At 36.0% G+C, this 21,711-nt stretch overlaps 1 protein-coding gene across 10 annotated transcripts in view; it reads right to left on the bottom strand.

Moving 5' to 3' along the window:
* VEGFC (vascular endothelial growth factor C) overlaps nucleotides 1–21,711 on the bottom strand; it is a 104,421-nt gene that overhangs the window by 6,943 nt on the left and 75,767 nt on the right. For all 10 annotated transcript variants that reach the window (XM_086891620.1, XM_023925005.2, XM_086891619.1 and 7 more), the window contains 3 exons: nucleotides 9,741–9,954; nucleotides 7,573–7,763; nucleotides 702–853 (listed from right to left, as the gene is read on the bottom strand). In XM_086891620.1, coding sequence (XP_086747746.1) covers nucleotides 702–853; nucleotides 7,573–7,763; nucleotides 9,741–9,894 — 497 coding nt within the window. In that variant the 5' untranslated portion in view covers nucleotides 9,895–9,954. The remainder of the gene's footprint in view (nucleotides 1–701; nucleotides 854–7,572; nucleotides 7,764–9,740; nucleotides 9,955–21,711) is intronic.

Below are 21,711 nucleotides of genomic sequence, written 5' to 3'. Positions count from 1 at the left end.
AAATATTTATACATCATAAAATCATCAATCAGACCTCTAAATTAAGGAAGGAGATCTTCAAGTGTTTAAATAACTTAAAAAAAAACCCAACTCAAAATCTTAAAATATTTCTCATGCCAGACTGTTTTGTGACATTTTTCATTCAAAATCACACACACAAAAAAATTCATATGCTACTTCTGTGGAATGCCAATTAACCCTTTATTTTCCCCTTCCATTCTATTTTACATGCACCTCTGGCATATGAAGACGTCAAAAAACATTTGTAAGTTAAAGATTCCCTAAAAAACAAGCCTTTTAAAAAAAGCATTTAAAATATGAAAATACAGACTGAAAGAGAAATGTTGTCTCCTAATTATTTACAAAGATATTTTTAGCTTTTTTTAAAAAAGAAATTGATTTTTCTGGTATTTTCTTTAAGTCTCAATTGGATTGTAGCTCTTTCATCAAGCAAATCCCACACACACTATGCTCCAGTTTTAAATCATCTTGCTCCAGTTTATCTACTGGGTAAAAAAGGTGATGTTAATTTAGTAAAATTCTCTTTGTGCAAAGTAATTGCAGCTCCCTTGCAGAATGCATTCTGCTACTGCTATGCGTAGCTTGCCTATCTTAGCTGTGACAACTCCATGGCAGTGTTTTAAATCTGAATTACATAGTCTTGCTCCTAATGTGAAAGGAAAGAGAAGCCTCATACTCACTGAGTTTGTGCTGTTGGCAAGGAACGTCTGATGATGGAGTGGACTTGTCTGTAAACATCCAGCTTGGACATGCACCGGCAGGACGTGTGATTGGCAAAACTGACGGTGACGGGCTTGGGGCCGTGAGACAGAGGCACTGTGATCTCAAACAGCTACAAAAGGCAAAGCAAAACACTCCTTATACAGACCCAGCTAAAACTAATGGAAGGACATACAAAAAACCTATCACAAATTAAAGTTCAGATCTTTTTGTTGTGTTCCAGCATTCAATTATACTGCTAAATAATTACTGTGTGCAAAATGAATACAACCGCTATGGTACGACAACTAACATTTTTAGTGTTAAACCCTGTTACATGCCAGTTTGGTTACTACAACATTTAATATACAAGAGGAAAATGTTCAAAGAACTCGTTTTTCTAGAGGCGTTGACTTCAAATTGGCGGCATTTTAAAAAAATACAAAATGAAACATTTGGAAGGTGCTTTGAAAAGCTGAAGAATAATATAAGACATTAAGTTACCACCTAATACATCAGTTGCACAATTACAAAAATCTTATGTGAAACAGCGGTATGGTGGACTTTGATCAAACCAGCTCTGGATGAATAACATTTGAACTACAGCACACTGCATTTTTCAAATTTTTATTATTTGTAACTGTGCAAGTTATATGCCTATCCTGATGGAATATATTTTGAACTATTATTTTTTTTTTCCCAAAGTATTAAGAAATACCCACTATTGATAAAATAATCTGTATGTGAATTAACAAAACCTTAATTTTAGAGGGAATTATAGTTCAACTTGTGAAAGAGGACAACTTCAGTGGTACCTTGTAGTAAAATTGAAAAGTGATAACAGGAAAGCAGACTAATTTCAGTTTTCAGTTCAGGACATCTACTTTACCAAATTGAGTAGGTTTTGCTGTAAAACTCAAGTCTCAATAATCTCCTGAAAAGTTACAACAAAAACACTAGGTCAAAGTCTTAAAGGCTGTTTTTTGATAGTGTTTAAGAAAGGCAACAGTCCACTGTTGTCTTTTAGGTGTTCAGTCACTCTTCCAAATACATTTAAGAATATTTCTGCATCCTGTGGGGACTTTAATACCTTTAAAAATGGTCATTCATTCTTATTCCTGTTCCAGACAGTAAGACTGTATAAAAATACTAATTTTTAGGTGAGATGTGTTTGCAATGCTCTTTAAAAATCTGTAAACTTAAGAGTATGTCATATAGGCAGCATGCAAATGTAATCAGAACCGGTAATTTTAAATGCTTCAAAATATAAAATACAGCATTATGGGATGTGTTTACCTGCTTAGAAAGCTGACTCGTAGAAGATATGTATGAATTGATGGACAGAAAAAAAGAGCATGAACTTAATTACAATAATGCACACGTACAGAGAACCTTGTTTTTTCTGCTCTCTCATGACAGTTATGAACTTGCTTTTCTGAAGCTGAAATAAAAACCTGTTAAAGAGAGAACTGCTAAATCTTAGAAAATGAAATATGTGTGAGTCTGAAAGGACCTAACTGCAGCTGGAAAGCAAGTGCATGTTCTTCCTGTATTCTTGCAGTAGATCAATTTGTCATGGTGCAAAGCATAGCAGACTGCAGAGCACTGGGGATGGCAGCATAGGACAGCTGCTACATTTCCAAAGCACCTAACAGAGGTAGGTCCCTGCCCAACTGTCCTATTCAGCTTCAGGAGATCGCTGATAGAAATTTCACACAAACAGCTGAGATGTATCAATCATGGTAATGGAAATGATGGTGAACGTGAATTAATCTTAATTTACATTTATCCTTCCATTAAAGCTGTAAATGGTATCAGTTTGGAGATGAACATCGCTATCAACTATTCCCATCAACACTTCAGTGGTGCAGTGAGAAAAAGGTCTAGTTAAACAATATAAAGGTAGACCAGCCTTCCTTGACCTCCTCAAATTACCTTCAGCTTGTTCAAATAAATTCTCTTAATAGTAATGTATTTTGTATCACCCAAGAGTTGCTACTGTTTATTCAGTGAAACTATTTAAGTGAATAAACTCTCAACATGCATAAGTTATATTTGAATCTTCATCTAAGTAAAACATTTCAGGCTATGTAAAATCTGACCATAAGCAATACTTTATGCTTTTGATAACACGTACAATTTAATTTTTGCTCACCTTCCTCATCCACCAGAACAATAAGCTCAACATCTGCTGTCACTACAGGGCATGTCTGGCAACATTTAACAGTCAAATATCAATACCTAGAAAGGATATTTCTATTAAAAATGCCTCCTAACATCTATGTATGAGGCTGGTTTTCAATTCTTTTTCTGGCACCGTTGTTTGCTGTGGCTACTATTGCTGGCACCCACATGGCCCAAATGGTAATTCTTCTTGGAGACCAAATAGCTTATATTTCTGTTTGATCCCTCATTCTCTAAAAGACTGGATTTACTGCATTCTTAGAAGCCCAAATCTTCTCTTCCTTTCCAACTTTAAATTATAATAAAAACCAGATTAACTCACTCTAAAGGGAAAAGCTATTTCCTTTAGGTACCAATGCCTAAAGACAGATATTCAGTACCAAAGACTACAACGAATGAGCTTCAGTCCCCAGAGGAACGCAAGATCTGATAGCAGTAGGGATTAGAGAAGTCTTCAAAAAGTGGAGAGTTTCTATTGCTCTGAAAAATGTTAGTAGTTATAATAAATAAAACAGCAATTTAGGGGTATTTCTCCAGTCAGAGGCAAATCTAAGAAAAAAATAGACTCAACTTGTCCATGCTGTCCTTTATCTTTTTTCCACCAATGTAGTAGATGTAAAAAATCTAACAGAAGATGGAAATCTCTGAATGTGTTGACAAAAAGTGTTATCAGAACTCCTGAAAAAGCCAATTTTCCATGTATTCCTTCTCACTGATCCTTAGAATCACAGAATGGTTTGGAAAGGACCTTAGAGATCAATGAATTAGAGCCCTTCTGCCATGGGTAGAGACACCTTTCATTAGACCAGGTTACTAAAAGCCCCAAAATTTTGATCCATGGCTTTGAAGGCTTCTTCTTTACACTAGATTTCATAGCATACTTACCAGAAAAACTGAGGCTTTTTATACAAAGTATTTCTTTGCTTCAGTGGCTAAATTAATTTATTCAGCGCTGCCATCGTATGTGACAATAACCATTGTATCAGTGCACATAAAATTATTATTATGCTTACTGCCTTCTGAAATATATCAAAACTATTATTATGTGGGAAGGCCACCATTCTAGACACTTTTCAAATACAGGATTTATGTATGGTTTTTTTCCCCAAAATTTACATTAATTACCCCGTATTCTTCTTATGGTTTGTGGTTTATTTTGGCAAGTTTCTCTTAAATTGATTGAGTCTAAGTTCCCATCACTTGTGATTTTTGTACTTTCCGAAGTGTCAGTAAGGCCAGCCAAATATAACCAGTGTAACACAGTACAATGTGTCTAAAGAGTTTTTTAAACTAAGGACATAAGACTGATTTCAAAACTAAACATCTCTGTATTGAAAAGAATAAAAATAAACTATTTGAGAAACAACACGTTATCATTATTTTACTGTTGAACTTTCTTGTAAAACTATTTCAAGGTTTATGTGGGATGAAACAATAGATACTTAATACAATAAATCCATATTTATTTAATATGCTTGGGTTCCTTATTCTATCTTTTTCTATTTTAATCCCTTTCTTTTCCCAGAAATATTAACGAAAAACATTTGGAACTTATATATCTCCCACTATTAAAAGTATGTACTATATCACTGCAATTAACAGAAAAGTGCACAGGAAAAAGTAGAAATGGTAATGTTGAAAACAATGGAATATTCTTGTGGTGTATCTCTGAATTGTGAAAAAAATCACCACATAGATCCCAAAATGGGCAAAAAATTTCAAGCTATTAACTTGTTTCCTGTGAGAAAATCTCCTCTAAATCTAATTTTGATCTGCTTGGATAGATGCTTTCCCTTGAGGGACTATAACTGTAACCGTGAAACAAGATGATTTAGGACCTTTACACGAAGTGATCATAAAGAAGCCCAAAAAATTGTCCCTCCTGACAGCCAAGAAGGAGAATGGGATGAAACAGCTCTTTGACATCTGCCCTCTGCTTCCCTTCAACCTATTAGCAAGTACCTATGGGTAGGGCATAAAAAAGTGCTGCTGAGGGACAGGCTGTGGCTGCACCACGTAGCTCCACAATCTTTGTTAGCACTGTTGAATTATTTGTGCCCTGGAAACAGAGAGCAGCTGTTTGATAACAAATTAGAGAAAAAACCCAAACAACCACACCACAAAATGAAAACCCAACCAGTCACATTTCCCACATATCCTTACTAGAAAAGCCACCGCTTATAAACTGGGCTACTGCAGTCAGGAGAGGATCTACCGCAGTTCGCGAATTAGCCTAGAGAGTCTTCAAATACTGTCATAGATCTTGTACTGTATCTTAAGAAGTTGTCTCATATCTCAATTCTGGTTGTATAAACACCCCTTAGCAACTACAAAAAAAGGTTTGGGGAAAAACTGTATTAAAAACAAAGCAGAATACTTTTGTACTTTTCTCCCAATAAAGTAGATAGAAAGGAGGAACGTGGCCTGAACTAGAAAACAACTGACCCTGCTCTGGACTACCACTGTGTTCCACAAAGCAATCTGGGAACATCTGACCTGGTCCATTCTCCTGGAAATCAATTATCTGCCCTCTATAAAAATAATTTCTGTTTCTTAGTTTTTTATTTTTAATTAATTTTGATGAAAGCTGATATAATCTTGCTTTATATTTTAATGTCTGGAACCAATGTTAGAGCTTGCCCTCACAGTAAGAACTCCAGCTGAAAAATCAATTTCCCATTAAGCACTTTTTCTGTAGGGTGAACTGTATGAAGTTATCTTACAGAGTTTATGCACAAAAAATAAAGCCAAAAATTGTTGAATTATGAGAAAACTCTTTGTTATCATTTTTCAGGAAGAGAAACTGTGGTGAAAATAGATGTGTAGGGTACCTTAATTCCACAGAAGGCCTTGAATCCAATATTTTTTCCTTCCTAACTCTCATATGAGATGGAGTAAACTGTGGTCACATAATTTTAAAAAATCTGAGATGGTGACAGATATAGATATAGGTCTGTTCCTTTAATAAGGGCTTTTTAAAACTGCATTCTGTCAAAGACCAGATAAAACTGGAAATCGGATGCAAGACAAAAAACTCATAGATACAATTGCTTCCTTTTACAGAATAAGAAAACAAAACATTCTTATTGCCTATTCTTTCTAATAAGACCTTTAAGATTTTCCTTTTCAGAGTCTCTCAAATCTTTAACTACTCCTGTCATATCATCACCAATAACATCAAGAATTTCAAAAGGAAACTCATTGCTAAACTTGTTCTACTGGGTAAAAAGTTACTTCACTTGATAGATGTGAACAGTAAGATGAAGAGAAAGACATGATTTAGCCCAAACTGACATAGTGCTCAAAAACTAGGAAATCTGTGTTACGTAGAATGGCTCTCTCTGTGATGAGAATTATTTGTTTTGGCAAACTAAACTTTACAGATATGTGGAAAAAAAAAATAGTCCCATTTCTTGGGTTTTAAAATGAAAAATATATTTGCACCTTTCAAGCAAGTGGAATTGAGACAGTGGTTTCTCCTAATAATGAGAAAAACAGTAAGGCTTGAACAAAGTCAAAGTAGTAGTTGTCCTCATCTAAGCTATTTGAATTACATTACTCCTGTGCTGCATGGCTGTCTCCCAGCAAGCTAAATTTAGGACTGAAAATTCCTTGATGGATGTAGCATTTCAGACAGACAGATTTGGTGAGAATAATGGCAGAAAATACACTCTACAAAATTAGCGGGTTTTTGCTGTTTTCTTTAGATTCCCTTTTCTTAATTCACCCTGAAAATCTCAGAGCATACCATACCACACCACTAAGAGGTTTTATGGTAAGGGAGTGACATTTCTAAGGGCTTCAGTTTTATAACTGGCTATACAGTTTTTGGTCTTCATTATAAATACATACTGCATCTTCTGCTATATGAATCCTCTTGAAAAAGAAAGCAAGATTTACACTAAAAAGTGAAAAAGCCCACAACCAACAAAATCCCTACCAACTACTATAATAACAGGAAAATACCCTAGGAAATGGTTTTAAGTATGACTATTTTTACATGATTTTTGAGGGAAATATTGAAAGATAATTGTGATAATTCCTGTATCTACTTAGAATAATGTAGTATGTGTTGCTTTAAAGTCAGCTCACAGTCTCAGTGCATGATTTCTGCACATTCCTACCTGATCACTAACCCTGAACTTAAGAACGCAACCTGCACATACACCTGTAAGAAGATGCATTACAACAAAACAAATAGGTGTATAATACTAATACGCCTTAATATGATATAACACCCTTCCTAAAAGGCTTTATTTGAAAAATGTATCCTGTCTGCACATGTCTTGTAGCAGTCTATGCTAATAAAATTACAGGCTAGTTCTCCACTGAGTGCATGCCCCATTACAGCTATAAGGCAGAAGGAAAAAAAAAAAAAGAAAAAAAAAGACAGAGAGAGAGAATTAAGTTTCATGGATAATCTCAAAATTAAGAATGGAAGAATGGGACATGATAATTTATTTTGTCCCCTGAAAAATAAAAATATTTTGGGGAAAAGAACATTAAACACATTTTTTCCAGGCAGTAGTGTCTTCAGCTGTTTTTCCTGTATATTTTGGAATCAACTATTTCCTTTGTCATAGTAGAAATGAGAAGGCTTAAAATATGCATGACCATAAATGCATTTGCAAGGAGTACATGAACGGTAATAAAAGAGTGAGAACTTACTGTCTTGCTGATGTAATTTGTGCTGATATTCATACACTGAAGTCCTTCACTATTGCAGCAACCTCCACATCTGTAGATGGATACACATGGGGGTTTAAAGAAGGTGTTTGTAGTTGCTCCAAACTCTTTTCCCACATCCACACACACTTCACGTGGCATGCACTGAGTTTTTCTCCATTCAGTATCAATACCTGCCAAGTTACAGGGAATTTCATATGTTATAAAGTAACTGTTTAAAGTCAAAACTATCCTGCAGTAAATTAGGATTCCTTTTTAAACTTCAAAACCAGAATATGAGTTACTAGAGTCACACCCTTTAGTCAGTGAAACACACATCTCTCTATGTTACCTTCTCGCTGATTTTTCTTCTTCACAGGGGCATGATATATCATCATGGAGCAGATGAAAAGTCACAGTGGAGCTTAAAGGGAACCTACCAGGCAGGGGAGACCTTAAACCACAGAATCATAGCCTGGCTTGTGTTGGGAAGGACCTTTAGAGTTCACCTAGTCCAACCCCCTTGTAATGAGCAAGGACATCTTCAAGCAGATCAGGTTACTCAGAGCCCCATCCAAACCTGAATGATCTTGAATGCTTCAAGGGATGCAGCATCTACCACCTCACTGGGCAACCTGTCGCAGTAAATCACCAGCCTTATCATAAAGTTTCTCCCCTTTATCAAGTATAAATCTACTTTCTTTAGTTTAAAATTATTACCCTTGTCCTAAAACAACAGGACCTGCTAAAACATCTCTCCTCATCTTTCTTACAGACTTTCTTTAGGTTCTGGAAGGCTGCTATAAGAACTCCTGGGACTCTTCTCCAGGCTGAGCAGGCCCAGCTCCCTCAGCCCATCTTCACAGGAGAAGTGCTCTGGCCCTCAGAACATCCTCACAGCTCTCTTCTGGACCTGCTCCAACAATTCCACATCCTTCTGGTGTTGGGGGCCCCTGAGCTGGACACTGTGGACACAGTACTGCAGATGGGGTCTCATTAGGGCAAAGGGAGGGACCCAGTCACCTCCCTCAAACTGCTGGCCAGCAGCTAAAGCTCTACATGTCCTTTCTTCACCTGGGTCAAGCCTCATCTTCAGTAAAGTCTGAACTTTAGTACTACACACTTCTGCAAAATAATTTTAACCAGCCCCACACAGCACTTCATTTGGATATAATATATTAGAATATTAAATTTTATACATTTAACGTATATAATTTAAATTAATTTAAATACATGTTTAGTTTGTTAACTAGAAGGGTATAATTTAAAGCAAAAGCTTACTCTTTAGCAATTATGTGCAGCATGTGATTTAATCTGACGGATGATTTTTGTGCCCAATTATCCACACAAATTTGGACAAAGACTGATGTTATACAGAATTTTTCTAAATATAATCTTACACTAAACAGCCCTGAGACTTGCAGCTGTACGTGCCCCTTTATTCCTTTTTGGCACTAGATTTTGATAAGCTATTCAACAAAAATGGAAATTTTGCCTTATGTGTATTTTAAACTCTCCATTAAGGTATATGATTTCCAATATTATGTCAAAAAATACACCTACTATAAATCCTGCATTTCTCTGCCTACAAGCACTTGCTTAAACTGCAAGTTAATATATTTTCATCCAAGCTATCTGAAACACTGAAAGGTATTCAAACACATTGGTTTGAAAACTGTTTTACTTGTTTTAGCACAACATCATTACAACTATCCTCTGTGACATGAAAATGTTACAGGTGGATTGTTTGGCACTCCACAGCCATAATGCATAAGAGAAGAAAGCATTACCAGCCGTGATGCAATTTCAGAAAATGAGAAGAAATAGTTCAATGAATCCAACTATTAGCATCCTCTTTGCTTTCTACAAAATTGTTTCAGCCTCTACAAAGCACGATTCCTTATACTTTAAGACAAGCACTTTCCTTTCTCTACTGAGCTGAGAAAGCACTTTCTTACAATGGACATACCTAAAATCTGTCTGTAGAGTGATTTGTTTCATTATGAAAGGCTGACTATCAAAGATTTTATATTATAGACAACAAATCCTCTCAAACTGCTGAGGTTGGTTTACTGACAATGCTTAGCTTTTAAAATACTTTTGACACAACTGAAAAACCTTCAAATTTTCATTTATGGTGCGTTGGAACACAGATTGTGTCCTGTACTTACTTTTCAGGATCTCTGCATTATAGTGTGCTGCGGCAAATTTAATGGAATCATCTGATCTCGTGTCAAAGCTGGAGTGTTCCCTGTTGTGCTGCCAACCTCCTCTCCTCAATTGACATTTGAACATTTTCCAGTATTCTGGGTAAAGTACTGTCATGAGTTCATCCACACTGGACACAGACCGCAACTGCTCTTCCAGGTCTTTGCTTCCATGAGCCTGTCAAAGTAACGTGCAAGATTAATTACTTTTTCTAGTACACAAGGTTTGCTGGAAACTAGCCTGAAAAACAACTCATACGTTGTAAAATAAAGGGATCCTCATTATAAAAACTGCATCTGTCAGTCATTGCCAACATTACTATACTGACAAATAATAAAATGTTTTGCTTCCTCCACCACTTCTTTATCACCCTTGTAGTTACAAATATCGGTGTAAGAAAAGAGCTATAGAATTAAGCCTGTACAAACGCAGTTTGAAGATTATAAACCATGCATTTTTATCCTGGAAAGATAAGTTTTTGCGATAACATTTTGAATGCTTAAACCCCAAAATATTTAAATAATATGCATGTTATTTAATATCATATACTCCTAAAGTAACACCCAGTTTTTCCCATTTTCCCTTAGTCCCAGAAAATCTAAACACAGCTAGAAATGCAAAACCAGTTAAAAAAACCCCAACCAAACAAAACACCAAACCAAGAAACTAATTCTTGTTATTTAGTATGTTTCTAGGCAAAATCTTAATAAGCAAATTCTATTATAAAACATTAATCCTTAAATCAGTAGGAAACGAGGACTTTGGTACCTTGAAGTAACTAAACCTCACACTCCCTTTCTGTTTCAGGAGTAGACTTAAATCCTGTGATCTTGCTTTCTTATTCTCTGGCCTTTACACAAACTCTTCGCAATTACAATTTTCTAAATGACTGAGATTTACATTCCAGTTTATCACTTATCAGGAAGACTCTTGTTTCTCTTAGATGAAACATACTGCAGCAAAAGACTGGTGTTTATCCCCTGCCCACCTTTCTCATTGATGACTTGCTGACTTCCCAAAGGGAAGGGCAGAATGGAGAAGGAAGAGTATTGAAGAACCTTTAGCCACCTTCTCAGCCTAGATGGCCCTTAGATGGCAGTATGAGACATGAAATATAGAGGTACACTTTGTACAAAATGCATCAACTGGCTGGAGACTCTAAAGTTTTCTACAAAACTGTTGCTCTACTCAAAACCTACCAGGTTGTAAGAGTGCAAAACACGTCTCAATGCAGAAATACAAAACTATATGAACTGAAATTTACAATTTCTTATCCAACTCCGCTACTAACGAAAAATAAACTCTTTCAGTTCAATGATTTTGAACATTACATGAGTAAAACAGGTAATTTAGAATGATCCCGCCTGAATCAAAACTGCTCCACCTCTCACAAACAACTATGAGGGTATAAAATGGCATGTAAGGTTGCATCTACTCCCTTATCTGGTGCCAAATACAGCAGAAACACCTCAGGACAGGGCAAATTTACAGAACTCATTTCTGTACATACAATCATATGCAGAACTACAAGGGGAACTGAAGAGGATAAGGCATGGGAATAGGTCACTCAGAGAAGCTGTGGATGTCTGATCCCTGGAACTGTTCAAGGGCAGGCTGGATGTAGCTCTGAGCAGCCTGGTGTAACGAAAGATGTACCTGTACATGGCAGGGGACCTGGAGCTAACATGATCTTTAAGGTCCCTTACAAATCAGGCCACTCAGTGATTCTATTATTCTAATATCAATTTAAAATTAATTTTATTTGACAAGCCGTTATGAAGTTAAAAAAATGTTTTCACTGAAGCCTTGCTAACCACAGTGTCCTTGCAGATGACTTTGCCCTGGGAGGTTCCACCAACCAAGCTATTGTCTCAGAAATGTGCCCATGGAGATCTTCATCTCACTCCTTGCCACCATAGGAAGGGCTATCCCTGACCCAAGCCATGCATCAAGCGGTTCCCAAGAGCTTTGCCTTCAAATTTAATGCTAACACAGAATTTCACTCCTCATCACTTCTGCTCTCCTTGCAGGATGCCACTCAGGGTCTCAATCAGTGGGTCACAGACAAAAATCCCAGCTTAACAAACATTAATTTGGCTACTCACTGCTTACACCTCTTGAGAGGTGAGAGTACAGGGTTTGAGCACCCTCACTCCTGCCAAACTGTTTCCTGAGGGTGCTGCAGCACATGGCCCTTGAGTAATGGGAAGCAATTTGCTGCACCAGCACAATGCCAGTGTTGCAGATGCATGTCTGCCACGTGATGGGAATATGCATGGCACAGCGTGTTTATCCTGTCACAAGGCTGGAAGCCAGTCTATTATATAAAAGGCACAGGAATAAAACCTGTGCCATCCAGTGCCATCAGACATCCAGTAGCTGATCCTAGGAAGTCCTAGCAGATCATGGGGTAACATGGAAGGAGAATTCAACCAAAGCTTTGCCACCTTTGATGAATCCTTGAAAGCCTGTACAGCCCACAGTAGACAAAACATTGGCTATTGCTGTTGCAGATATTCAAAGTACAGGCTTAGAGCAACATGAAAATAAGTAATGAAACTCAATATTATTTTGTTGGTAAAAAGTCAGGCATGAAGCAGGAAAGTGAAATTGTTGAAAATAATGCATGCTGATTAATTCCTCTTTGGTCATGCAATCAAATAATGTCTTTTCAACTGGCCACAAAAAAATTTATACATATATTAAATATGTATGAACAGAATTCAAAATATGAAGAAATTAATGGCTTAAATTAAGCATTGTATCAAACATAATAAAGTATTGCTTTACCCTAGATATTCGATGGGCTATAGCACCATGTGCCCACAATCTGAGACAAGGCAGCCTTCATTGTGTGTGTAGATTAAGGAAGGAGAGGCTTGAGAGCAGCAGTGTAGAAAGGGACCTGTGGGTCCTGGTTGATGGCAAGCTGAACATGAGTCAGCAGTGCCCTGGCTGCCAGGGGGATCACCCATGTCCTGGAGTACATCAGGCACAGCATCGCCAGCTGGGAAAGAGAGGGGATTGTCCCTCCCTGCTCTGAGGGGCGGCCTCACCTTGAGTGCTGGGGGCAGTTTTGGGTGCCCCAATTAAAAAGAAAAAAAGAATCAAGCTATTAAAGAGCATCCAAAGGAGGGCCACAAGATTGGTGAAGGGTCTGAAGTGACTGAGAACACTTGGTGAGGGGAGACCTCATTGTGGTCTTCACCATCCTCATGAGGAGACGCAGAAGGGCAGACATTGATCTCATCACAAGATCAGGCCATTTCCTCAAATCCTGTCACTGAAGCTGAGTTGGGGGAGGTTTAATTTGGATCCCAGTAAAAGGCTGTTCACCCAGAGGGTGGGTTGGGCACTGGAACAGGCTTCCCAGGGAAGTGGTCACAGCACCAAGCCTGTCTGAGTTCAAGGAGTGTTGGACGATGCTCTCAGGACATTGCGTGACTCTCGAGGCGGTTCTCCACAGAGCCAGGAGTTGGACTTGACCGATCGTGACGGATCCCTTCCAACTCAGTTTATTCTATGATTCTCTGAGTACTCAATATAAACAAAAAGAAAACAATTTCTGGAGCAGATATATAAAGTTATTTAAAAAAAAAATCATCATTATTGCATCTGAAGTATTTTCTGGTTAGCTTAATAAAGCCATTTGCTTGTAAAGATGGCTTCAAATTTACATCATGGAAAAAAATTTGATCACTAGAGGACTTTTGTTCTCTCCCCTCTTCCAATTTCCAAAGAAAAGGAGAAGGAAATTAATATATCTGTACTAAATACACTACACCTAGGGTCCAGAGTTAGGGACCAAAAAAAAATTAGAAAATATATGTTGACTTTTCAATATGCTTACGGTGTTATCTTGAGATACAGATCAACAATTTCTTCCTGTACATCTATGTATTTTTTAACTGCAGCAAATTACTGTCATCTGTGAAAAAAACCTGTTTATAGGAACATTTATTTAAGGAACTTGTGATTTGATTTTGTAGAATAGCCAAATGTCTTGTTGACAGAAACATCAAATGAAATCTTAAGTTTTGGACGATTACAAGAGTGTGTCCTGCATACAGGATAAGCATCAGATCATTAAGAATTGTAAGAAAGAGTTTCCTATTTTTTAAGAGAAGGATGTATCTGCTTCTGTAAATATAATAGTAGTCTGTAAATATAATAGTAGTAAATGTAATAGTAACATTTTTGCTGTTGTGCAAATTTTGTTAATTTCACAAAAATAGACTCTCTTGGTCCATATCTTTTATTCTTTGCTCTTTCTTAATTATGCATTGGCTTGTAGTTTAGGACACTGGATTTCCAATGCAAAACAATTTTGAGATTTAAGCACGTATTTAGAATATATGACAACACAAAGAAAGTAACGTCGACAAAAATGCACAAGAGATCAGAGGGGTTCTCATTTTTCATTCTTCTTTTGCAAGTGCAGATTGGTGGAGATTTTTTTCAGAAAAAAAATATGGCTTGTAGCTGCAATTACTGTCACCAAGGTAGTTATTCCCAAATGTTAAGTTCAAAGGGAGGAAGGAAAAAAAAAAGTAATAGAACATTAGCACAGGTTGTAATAAGAGCAATTCCATGATTTTTAGGACTAGAGAAAGTCTTTTGATAAATTGAAACAGACTGTTGATTTTCATATAATTACAGAGCACTCTTGATGAAATTGTGGACCAACTGCTTAATGTTTTACTGGTAATGCATTCTGGGATCTATGTTTAACATTTAGAAGGAAGCAGGAAATAGTGCCAAGAGTGATCGCACAGGAAAGAGGTTTCTCTCTCCCATGGCTTTCTATATTCTTGGCATTTTCAAGTCAATTAAGGGACTGAGGTTTGAACTTTTTTTGTAATCATCACCACTCCCTTCATAAGTGTTCATCTACATCCTCTGGGTGACCATTCTACTATTTTTTTGTCATTTTTATCTATTATCAATGTTGTCCTGCATGAACACCTGAAAATGCTAGAAGGTATATTCTAGAGAAAAACACTGATTAAAACTTTGACTAACCAAACTGTACAGGATAATAGGTGATGTTATGTAAAATGACAACCTAAAAATACAAGTATGAATGGAGAATACAATAAAGATGTAATTGTCCATTTCATTAATTTCATATTTTTCATGAGGAACAGGGGAAATGTCAAATACACATAAATAAAGGTGTAAAGCTTGATGGCAAGTGCTCTCTTGCTATTATTTATTTAACTTCAGAATATTTTGTTTTATCAAAGTATGTTTTCCACAATGTGGCTTTCCATTACATGGTATGTCCAGTTTTTCATAAAATTATGGCTGGCAAGGGAAAGGGCATGATACCACATAGGCTCTATATCCATTAACAAAGTCAAAAGTATAATAGATTTTCCATGCATTACATTACTTATCTTTCACATGTCCCTGGTGTTTACCTCTATTATTAATAACAAAGGTCAGAACACTTAATATTTGGCAGCCTGCTTGACACATAATTGATGGTGCAATATGCTGTAATGGTACCTTATGTATCTGTTCTGACTACAGTTGTCAGCTCATTTTCAAGGATTTTGTGGACAATTCTTAATAGGAAAATGTTATCTATAAACCCCTCCATTTTAAGATGCTTATATTATGTATTTATTCATTGACTGAAATGGATTAAAATCATGTATTTAAATCTGAATGTTGAAATTACTTGCAAGCAAATGGAAATATTGCATGAGAAAAGTATTTATAAACACTTCACTTGCATAATAATTTATTGCAATTTTCATGTATTTCAATGCTAGTTTTTTTAGAAGTTGATGTCAGTAAAAAGAAAAGAAAATATTCGAATTAAAAACTGTAGCTACAGTTAAGGATTAAATCAAACTTTTATGCCCACTTCTATGACCTTGCTAGAAAAGCCCTGATTTCAATCTCCCATGCACTTATTTGTCACCAGCAAACTTAGATGACTGTAGTTGCAAACTTTTAAGTTACCATTCACTACAGTAACAAAACAGTGCCTTACAGAAGCCAAAGAGTAACAGTGAACATAAATTTTATTTCAAATCACTCCAAGTAAGTAGAAAGACCACTGCAGTTAATATGAACTAAATCAAAACATCATGAAAACAGAAGAGAGATTAGAATCAGTCTCTGCTCCAAAGAGTTTACAAAGCACATCAGACAAACATAAGTAACAATCAAAGTACAAAATAAATAAATAAAATAGTCTGATCTATATTATGTTTTAAGTGACTTCTATTCACTATGGCATTTTAAATACTGAGAATAACATCAGGGAAAGAAAACAAATGGGAGGAGTGAGGGGAGAGAATGTACAAAGTTGATAGGCAAGGAAAAATAAATTAATTTGGGAAGACATTCAAAAGAGAATTTGCTAAGAAAGAAAAAGACATTGGCTATAAGGATAAACTTAGGACTACAGAAGTTTCACTTCTATACTATAAATCATATCTTTTTTTCTCTTGTTTTGACCATTTTTTGAAAGGAAGATGTATAAACTGCTAGAAAATCACCCTAGGCTTATACTATTTAACTCCTTCTGTTTATAAGTACAAGTATTTAAGGTGAGGTAGTAGGCAATGTAAAATTTCCATGTTAAGGGAAATTCAATTTTATGCATGTCAGCATTTTTAGGGCAATATTTTATTTAGATATTCTCAGAAAATGCTGCAATATATATCGAAGTTTATAGATTTGCACAAAGGTACTTACGTTAAGTCCTTTAGTCAAACATTTAGCTGCTGCTGAGGTTCTGAAAAATGCTTCTTGGCTGGTACTTACTCTTCAAGTACCTGCATTCCTCAGTGGTTCTCAACCCTCACTAAAAAAATGCCAGGACTTTGATATATTCAATGGGAATTACTTATGAAAGTACCCTTTTTTTAATCTGAGTTTGAGTTCCCTGGGAAGAGGAGAGAAAAGAAAAAAAAATCTAGTTGCTTTCTGGAGCATCTCTGTAGGCTGTTGCCTGATTGCTTTAGAAACTCATTTTGGACAGCCAGTTCTCACAGGTTTCTACAAACTTGGGCAATTAATACCATTCCTAACTAACAGAGAGCAGTTTTCAGAACAGGATTTGTGGCACCTTAGCTAGACTCTTTTTTGGAACCAATTTCACAACTAGATTATAGTATCAGGAAAGGTTTTGTTCTCACACACTTTAGCCTGATCTTTAAAATCTGCATTGTTCCAAAGCAGCAGTCTTCAGTGTTCCTAAATCTCTGCAGACTATTTCTAGGAGGATAGCAAATTGTAACTGAAAAATAAAATACAAAAATCAAACCCATTATCAATAGACTTAATTCACTGTTCAGGAGCTTTCACTAGATAAGCCTACAAAAAGGTCAAAGGCTGCAGATATGTGGGATAACCATTTGCTGTCTAAGTGAAGCTGCATCTGGATTGTTTAATTGATTCAAGGGCTTGTACTGAAGCTTCCAGCTAGAATTACAGATAGATTTGGAATCAATAAGGATTTGGATTATTGCTGCTGAAAGGCTTACATCTGATTAAATCTTGGAGACATTGGGCAGCACAATCTGTACAAGATGAAATTTGTCTGTTTTCTTGGTCATCAGCTGCTCCAGTGGCCAGTGGTGACAAACGTGTGGATCGCCATGCATGACCAGATGCATGACTAGAAGAAAGGGGAGGCCCTTTGTAAGTAAAAAACACTTGTAAAGTGAAAATAAAGGACAGCACTGTGATGATTGCTGGGATATGAAGGTGATCAACAGATACGGAACCCTGCCAGAAAGGAGACCATTAACACAATGAGAATGCCAGTGCCCTCTGCAGCACAGCCACTGCAGCCAGCAAGGTTCTGGTGCTGATTGTGTATGCTCTGTCTACAAGACTTCTGGGATGCTGTCACATGGCAGTTCTGAATGGAAGTAGAATTTGACACATTATAAAACAATATGTTCATTTTGAATGCTTTTAAGTAACTTTTAACTAACATTGACAAAAACAAAGCACACAAGTCTGAAAAGAAAAACTCGTACTACTACTAGAAATCCTCCTTATTATAAGATCTTTCTCAGAGAAAGATAAAATGCCATTTAAAATAAAATGCCAGTAAAATACCTTGCAACCTCTTGTTTTCCTTTCAGCAGCCACGTGTATCCCATCAAAATATGTACAAAAGAATAAACTATCAAGCCTTTCACAGAAGGTTGCTTATTCTCAGTCTTTGCTGAGCTTCCACTGGCATTGTTTTTATTAACAACTACCATTAGCTTTGTCAAAAAATATCAAATATAACATCCTTTTTTGAAGAAAATTATTATCATGGTAGCACTGCAATGAGCTGCCACCATTGAGCAAGTCTAACACCAGCAGTGAGAATTAAAAACTTCCTCAGTATCAAGTTCCTAAGTGGGGAGGTAAGGGGCAGCCCCTTCATTTTAATTTCAATGCCAGCACAATGAGACACTGCTTGAGCACAGTACCTGTGCTACATGAATACATCCCAGATCTTAATTAGTCAGTGAGTAGGAGTTCTGGCTACGTATCAAGGGACTGGCTTCAAGAAAACAGTAGGTAGTTTTTACATCATGTTTTCTATTCTATAGATCAATCATTCACAAAAGGAGGTTTCACTAAGGGCAAGAACAACAAATTGCATATCTATAAGAATTGTTCTGAGTTATGCTGAACACATAGGTCCTCACTGTGACGAGACTAGTTTTTAAATCAACACCTTTATTATTCTTGAATTTTTGAAAATGTAGTCATTTATAGGAGGAAAAAATTGCATGAACACATCATGTCTTATCATTGTTGAATAATTTCTCTCACTATTAAGTAACTTACCTTTTCACTAAGTTTTTAAAATCACTATTTGAAACACTGAGCAAATATAATTAATCCATGGTCTAAATATTTAGCAACAGGTCACAGAAATTTCTTGAATTAGTTATATTTTCAAAATGGTTCATAAAACAAATCATTTCATAAGCCATGAAACTAGATCATTGAATTTCAAAGACAAACTTGAACTTTTTTCCTAAACAAATGTCTTAATCTAAAAGGACGTGATTTGTTTTGTTAAACAAATCTTGCACAGTTTACAGATCTGTACAAAATTATTAATTACAGGACCACCTACTTTGTCACTATTTAAAAATATACTCCAGCCATAAACTCAACACACTACTTAAAATTCAACAAAAATCTGAAGAAAAATGAGCAAGTTATAATACACTAATTCTATTTTTTAAAAAGAAATCTTAGTTTTAAGTTATTGCAAACAGGTTTTGTATATATGAAAGAGGAAAGACAAAGTGCCTCAGAAACCTGTGCATTTTATTATATTTTAGGGTTTCTAAGTATATGCCATTAAAATTAAGTTATTATTGGTTTATGCTATTGAGCATCATGTTTTTTCAGTTAATTTGACCCAAGTCTTTTTAATAAACCAAAGTAACACACCATATTAACATATCAGACAGGTTTGAAAACTAAGGTATTAAATTGTGAGATTTCATTAATTAAAAAAGCACCAGAAGAAGATTTTATTTTTGTTATCAAGCTATTACTTAAATATTTTATGTAAAGGATCTTTGCTAATCCAGGCAAAAGGAAGAGTTCATCTGAATTTCTTTAGCCTGAGTAGGTATACAATTCAGAGGACCTGCTACCCACAACCCGCTTGTGCCTAACCTGGTAATTTGTGTGGGAAATTTGTTCTACTCTGAATTCTGCATGAAACATCTTTTGGACCACAATGTTATAGATAAGTTATGCAGAGACAAACCCATTTGTTTTGGCATTCAGCCTGTAATACTTCTTTTCCCTGACTGGCTAACTTCATTCCAAACTACAGTATAAAAGTCAGTAGTTCTGTGGAGCTGTCACACCTGTTCTGAACCATGGGGAGGAAAAAAATTTATAGAAAAACAAAACCAAGGGTCTTTGATCACAAAAAGAGAAACCACACTTGCGTATCACTAAAGGAGAAAGCTTATTGCACCATATAAAACCTGACAAGTATTAAGAGATTTGCCAGCAAGGCATGAGAGATAGAGTAAGGCAAATGAAACCTTGAGAATGGCAAATCCAAGAACTTGAGACTTGGTGACAATTCCCTTTCATGCAACTAAATCAGGAGAATGTATGTTGCCCATTATTTTTGGCTTAAATTATTCTGAATAGCGTATTGTACAGAAATGTTACTTAAAAAGGATCAGGGAACATCAGCAGTATTAAAATAAATCCTAATTTACACTGACAGGACCTAGAGTAATCCAGGGCTGAACACAGTATGCTATCAGAAGAGTTTTTGAATGAGGCTTGATCGCCGAATGAAGTTATTGCAAGTATGCCCTGCACTATTGACTTCCACTGAATGGCAGGAAGACATATATTCCCTGATGGAAGATACAACATTGCATCTTGAAATCCATGATAATTGACATTAGTCGAAATGTGTTGAAACTTATCCTCTACCACTTTGCTGAGCTACCTCCATTCTTATCCAGGCCCAGAAACTATGAAAAATAAAACAGACTTATATGGATTATATATATTGAAAAGAGGCATACAGAGAGCAGGAGAAAGGGGCTCTGGTTATTCCAAGTCTGTACAAAGACATAACAAAAATATTTAAAATTAAGCTAAGCATAGGCATAAACCTTAATGTTATATTGAAATATTTACTCAAGTTAAGCTTTTTATCTACTAGTAGAAGCAAACAAATTTTTAACTAAAAAAATGGATTTGCATCATTGCATTTTGTAGCCACTTGGTCACAGAGCCTTGAACAGAAGAACTTTGGGTAAAGAAACCAGTCAGATTTGTGACATGAAAACAGGAATGGGAGAAGAAATAAGAGAGTAAAAGTGGGTTAGTACTATGACTGTGCAACACCCTGAGATTTTATTCTTCAGCAGTAAAGGTACACATCTTGAGATGACAGATTCTGATACAAAAATTGGGAAAAAAATCCAACTAAAGGCTCTTAACATCGTTAAAAAATAGATCCTATCATTTTCACCAACTTCAAAATCAAAGGTTCTAGAGGTTTTCTTGGATTTTAGCAGGAGAAAGTGTCAAAGCAGGAGAATTTATGAAGATAGAAATTTAAAATTCTTCAGCACTACTGGAAACCCTTCAGGAAGTACTTTTCCAAGCATATGAAATTACTTCCTAAAGACAATCTGAAGAGATTATGTATAATGGTTTTCATATAAAACCATGGTGGAATTATGTGCACACAAAAATAACGCAGTAGAAGGATTCCTTTGATTTTTTTCCTCCAGTAACTTATTGCACGTACCACAAAGTGCACATGTATTTACAGGATTGCAGTCCTGGACACTGGAATTTTGGACACACACTTAGTAATACCAAGAGCCCATTGTAGTCACTGAGGTCACCATTTACAGGACCAGACCATGAAACAACTTCTGTTTGTTCTTGCATGTTTCTAACATTTCTTTTACTGAGAACTGCAATTTCCTCAATGCTTTAACAGCAGCTCTTTTCAAACAAAATAGATTCAGACACAAGGAACACATGTCTCATTAGAGTAACAGGCAGTGAGAATGACATTTCTGGTATGCTGAATTAAAGTTTGCTTCAAAAGAAAGTGTTTTGTTTATCTTCAAATTTATTTGAACTAGTATCGTAAAAGAAGGAAAAACGTAAATGGATGAATTTTAAGGACATTTTGTTTCATACTGAAATAGTTCTAAAACAATTTGGAGCACAATTATTAATTTAGCTTTATAAACATGTATGGCAGATGCTATTAGATATTTTTATTAATTTAACTAAAGGCTGTTTCTGACACCTCACACAATGATCTCCCATGGTCTCTTACATTTAAGAAAAGTCAAATAGCTGCCACTCTCAATTATAAGTGGCGAAACTTGAGCAGTATCTATTAAATTCCTGATTTTCCTGAGAAAGAAAGGACAAAGAACACAG

The sequence above is a fragment of the Cyanistes caeruleus genome, chromosome 5, assembly GCF_971803275.1.
Source record: "Cyanistes caeruleus chromosome 5, bCyaCae1.hap1.1, whole genome shotgun sequence".
Classification (NCBI taxonomy): Eukaryota; Metazoa; Chordata; class Aves; order Passeriformes; family Paridae; genus Cyanistes; species Cyanistes caeruleus.
Note: the sequence above shows the minus strand (reverse complement) of the source record. Positions and strands in the feature narration are given on the sequence as shown.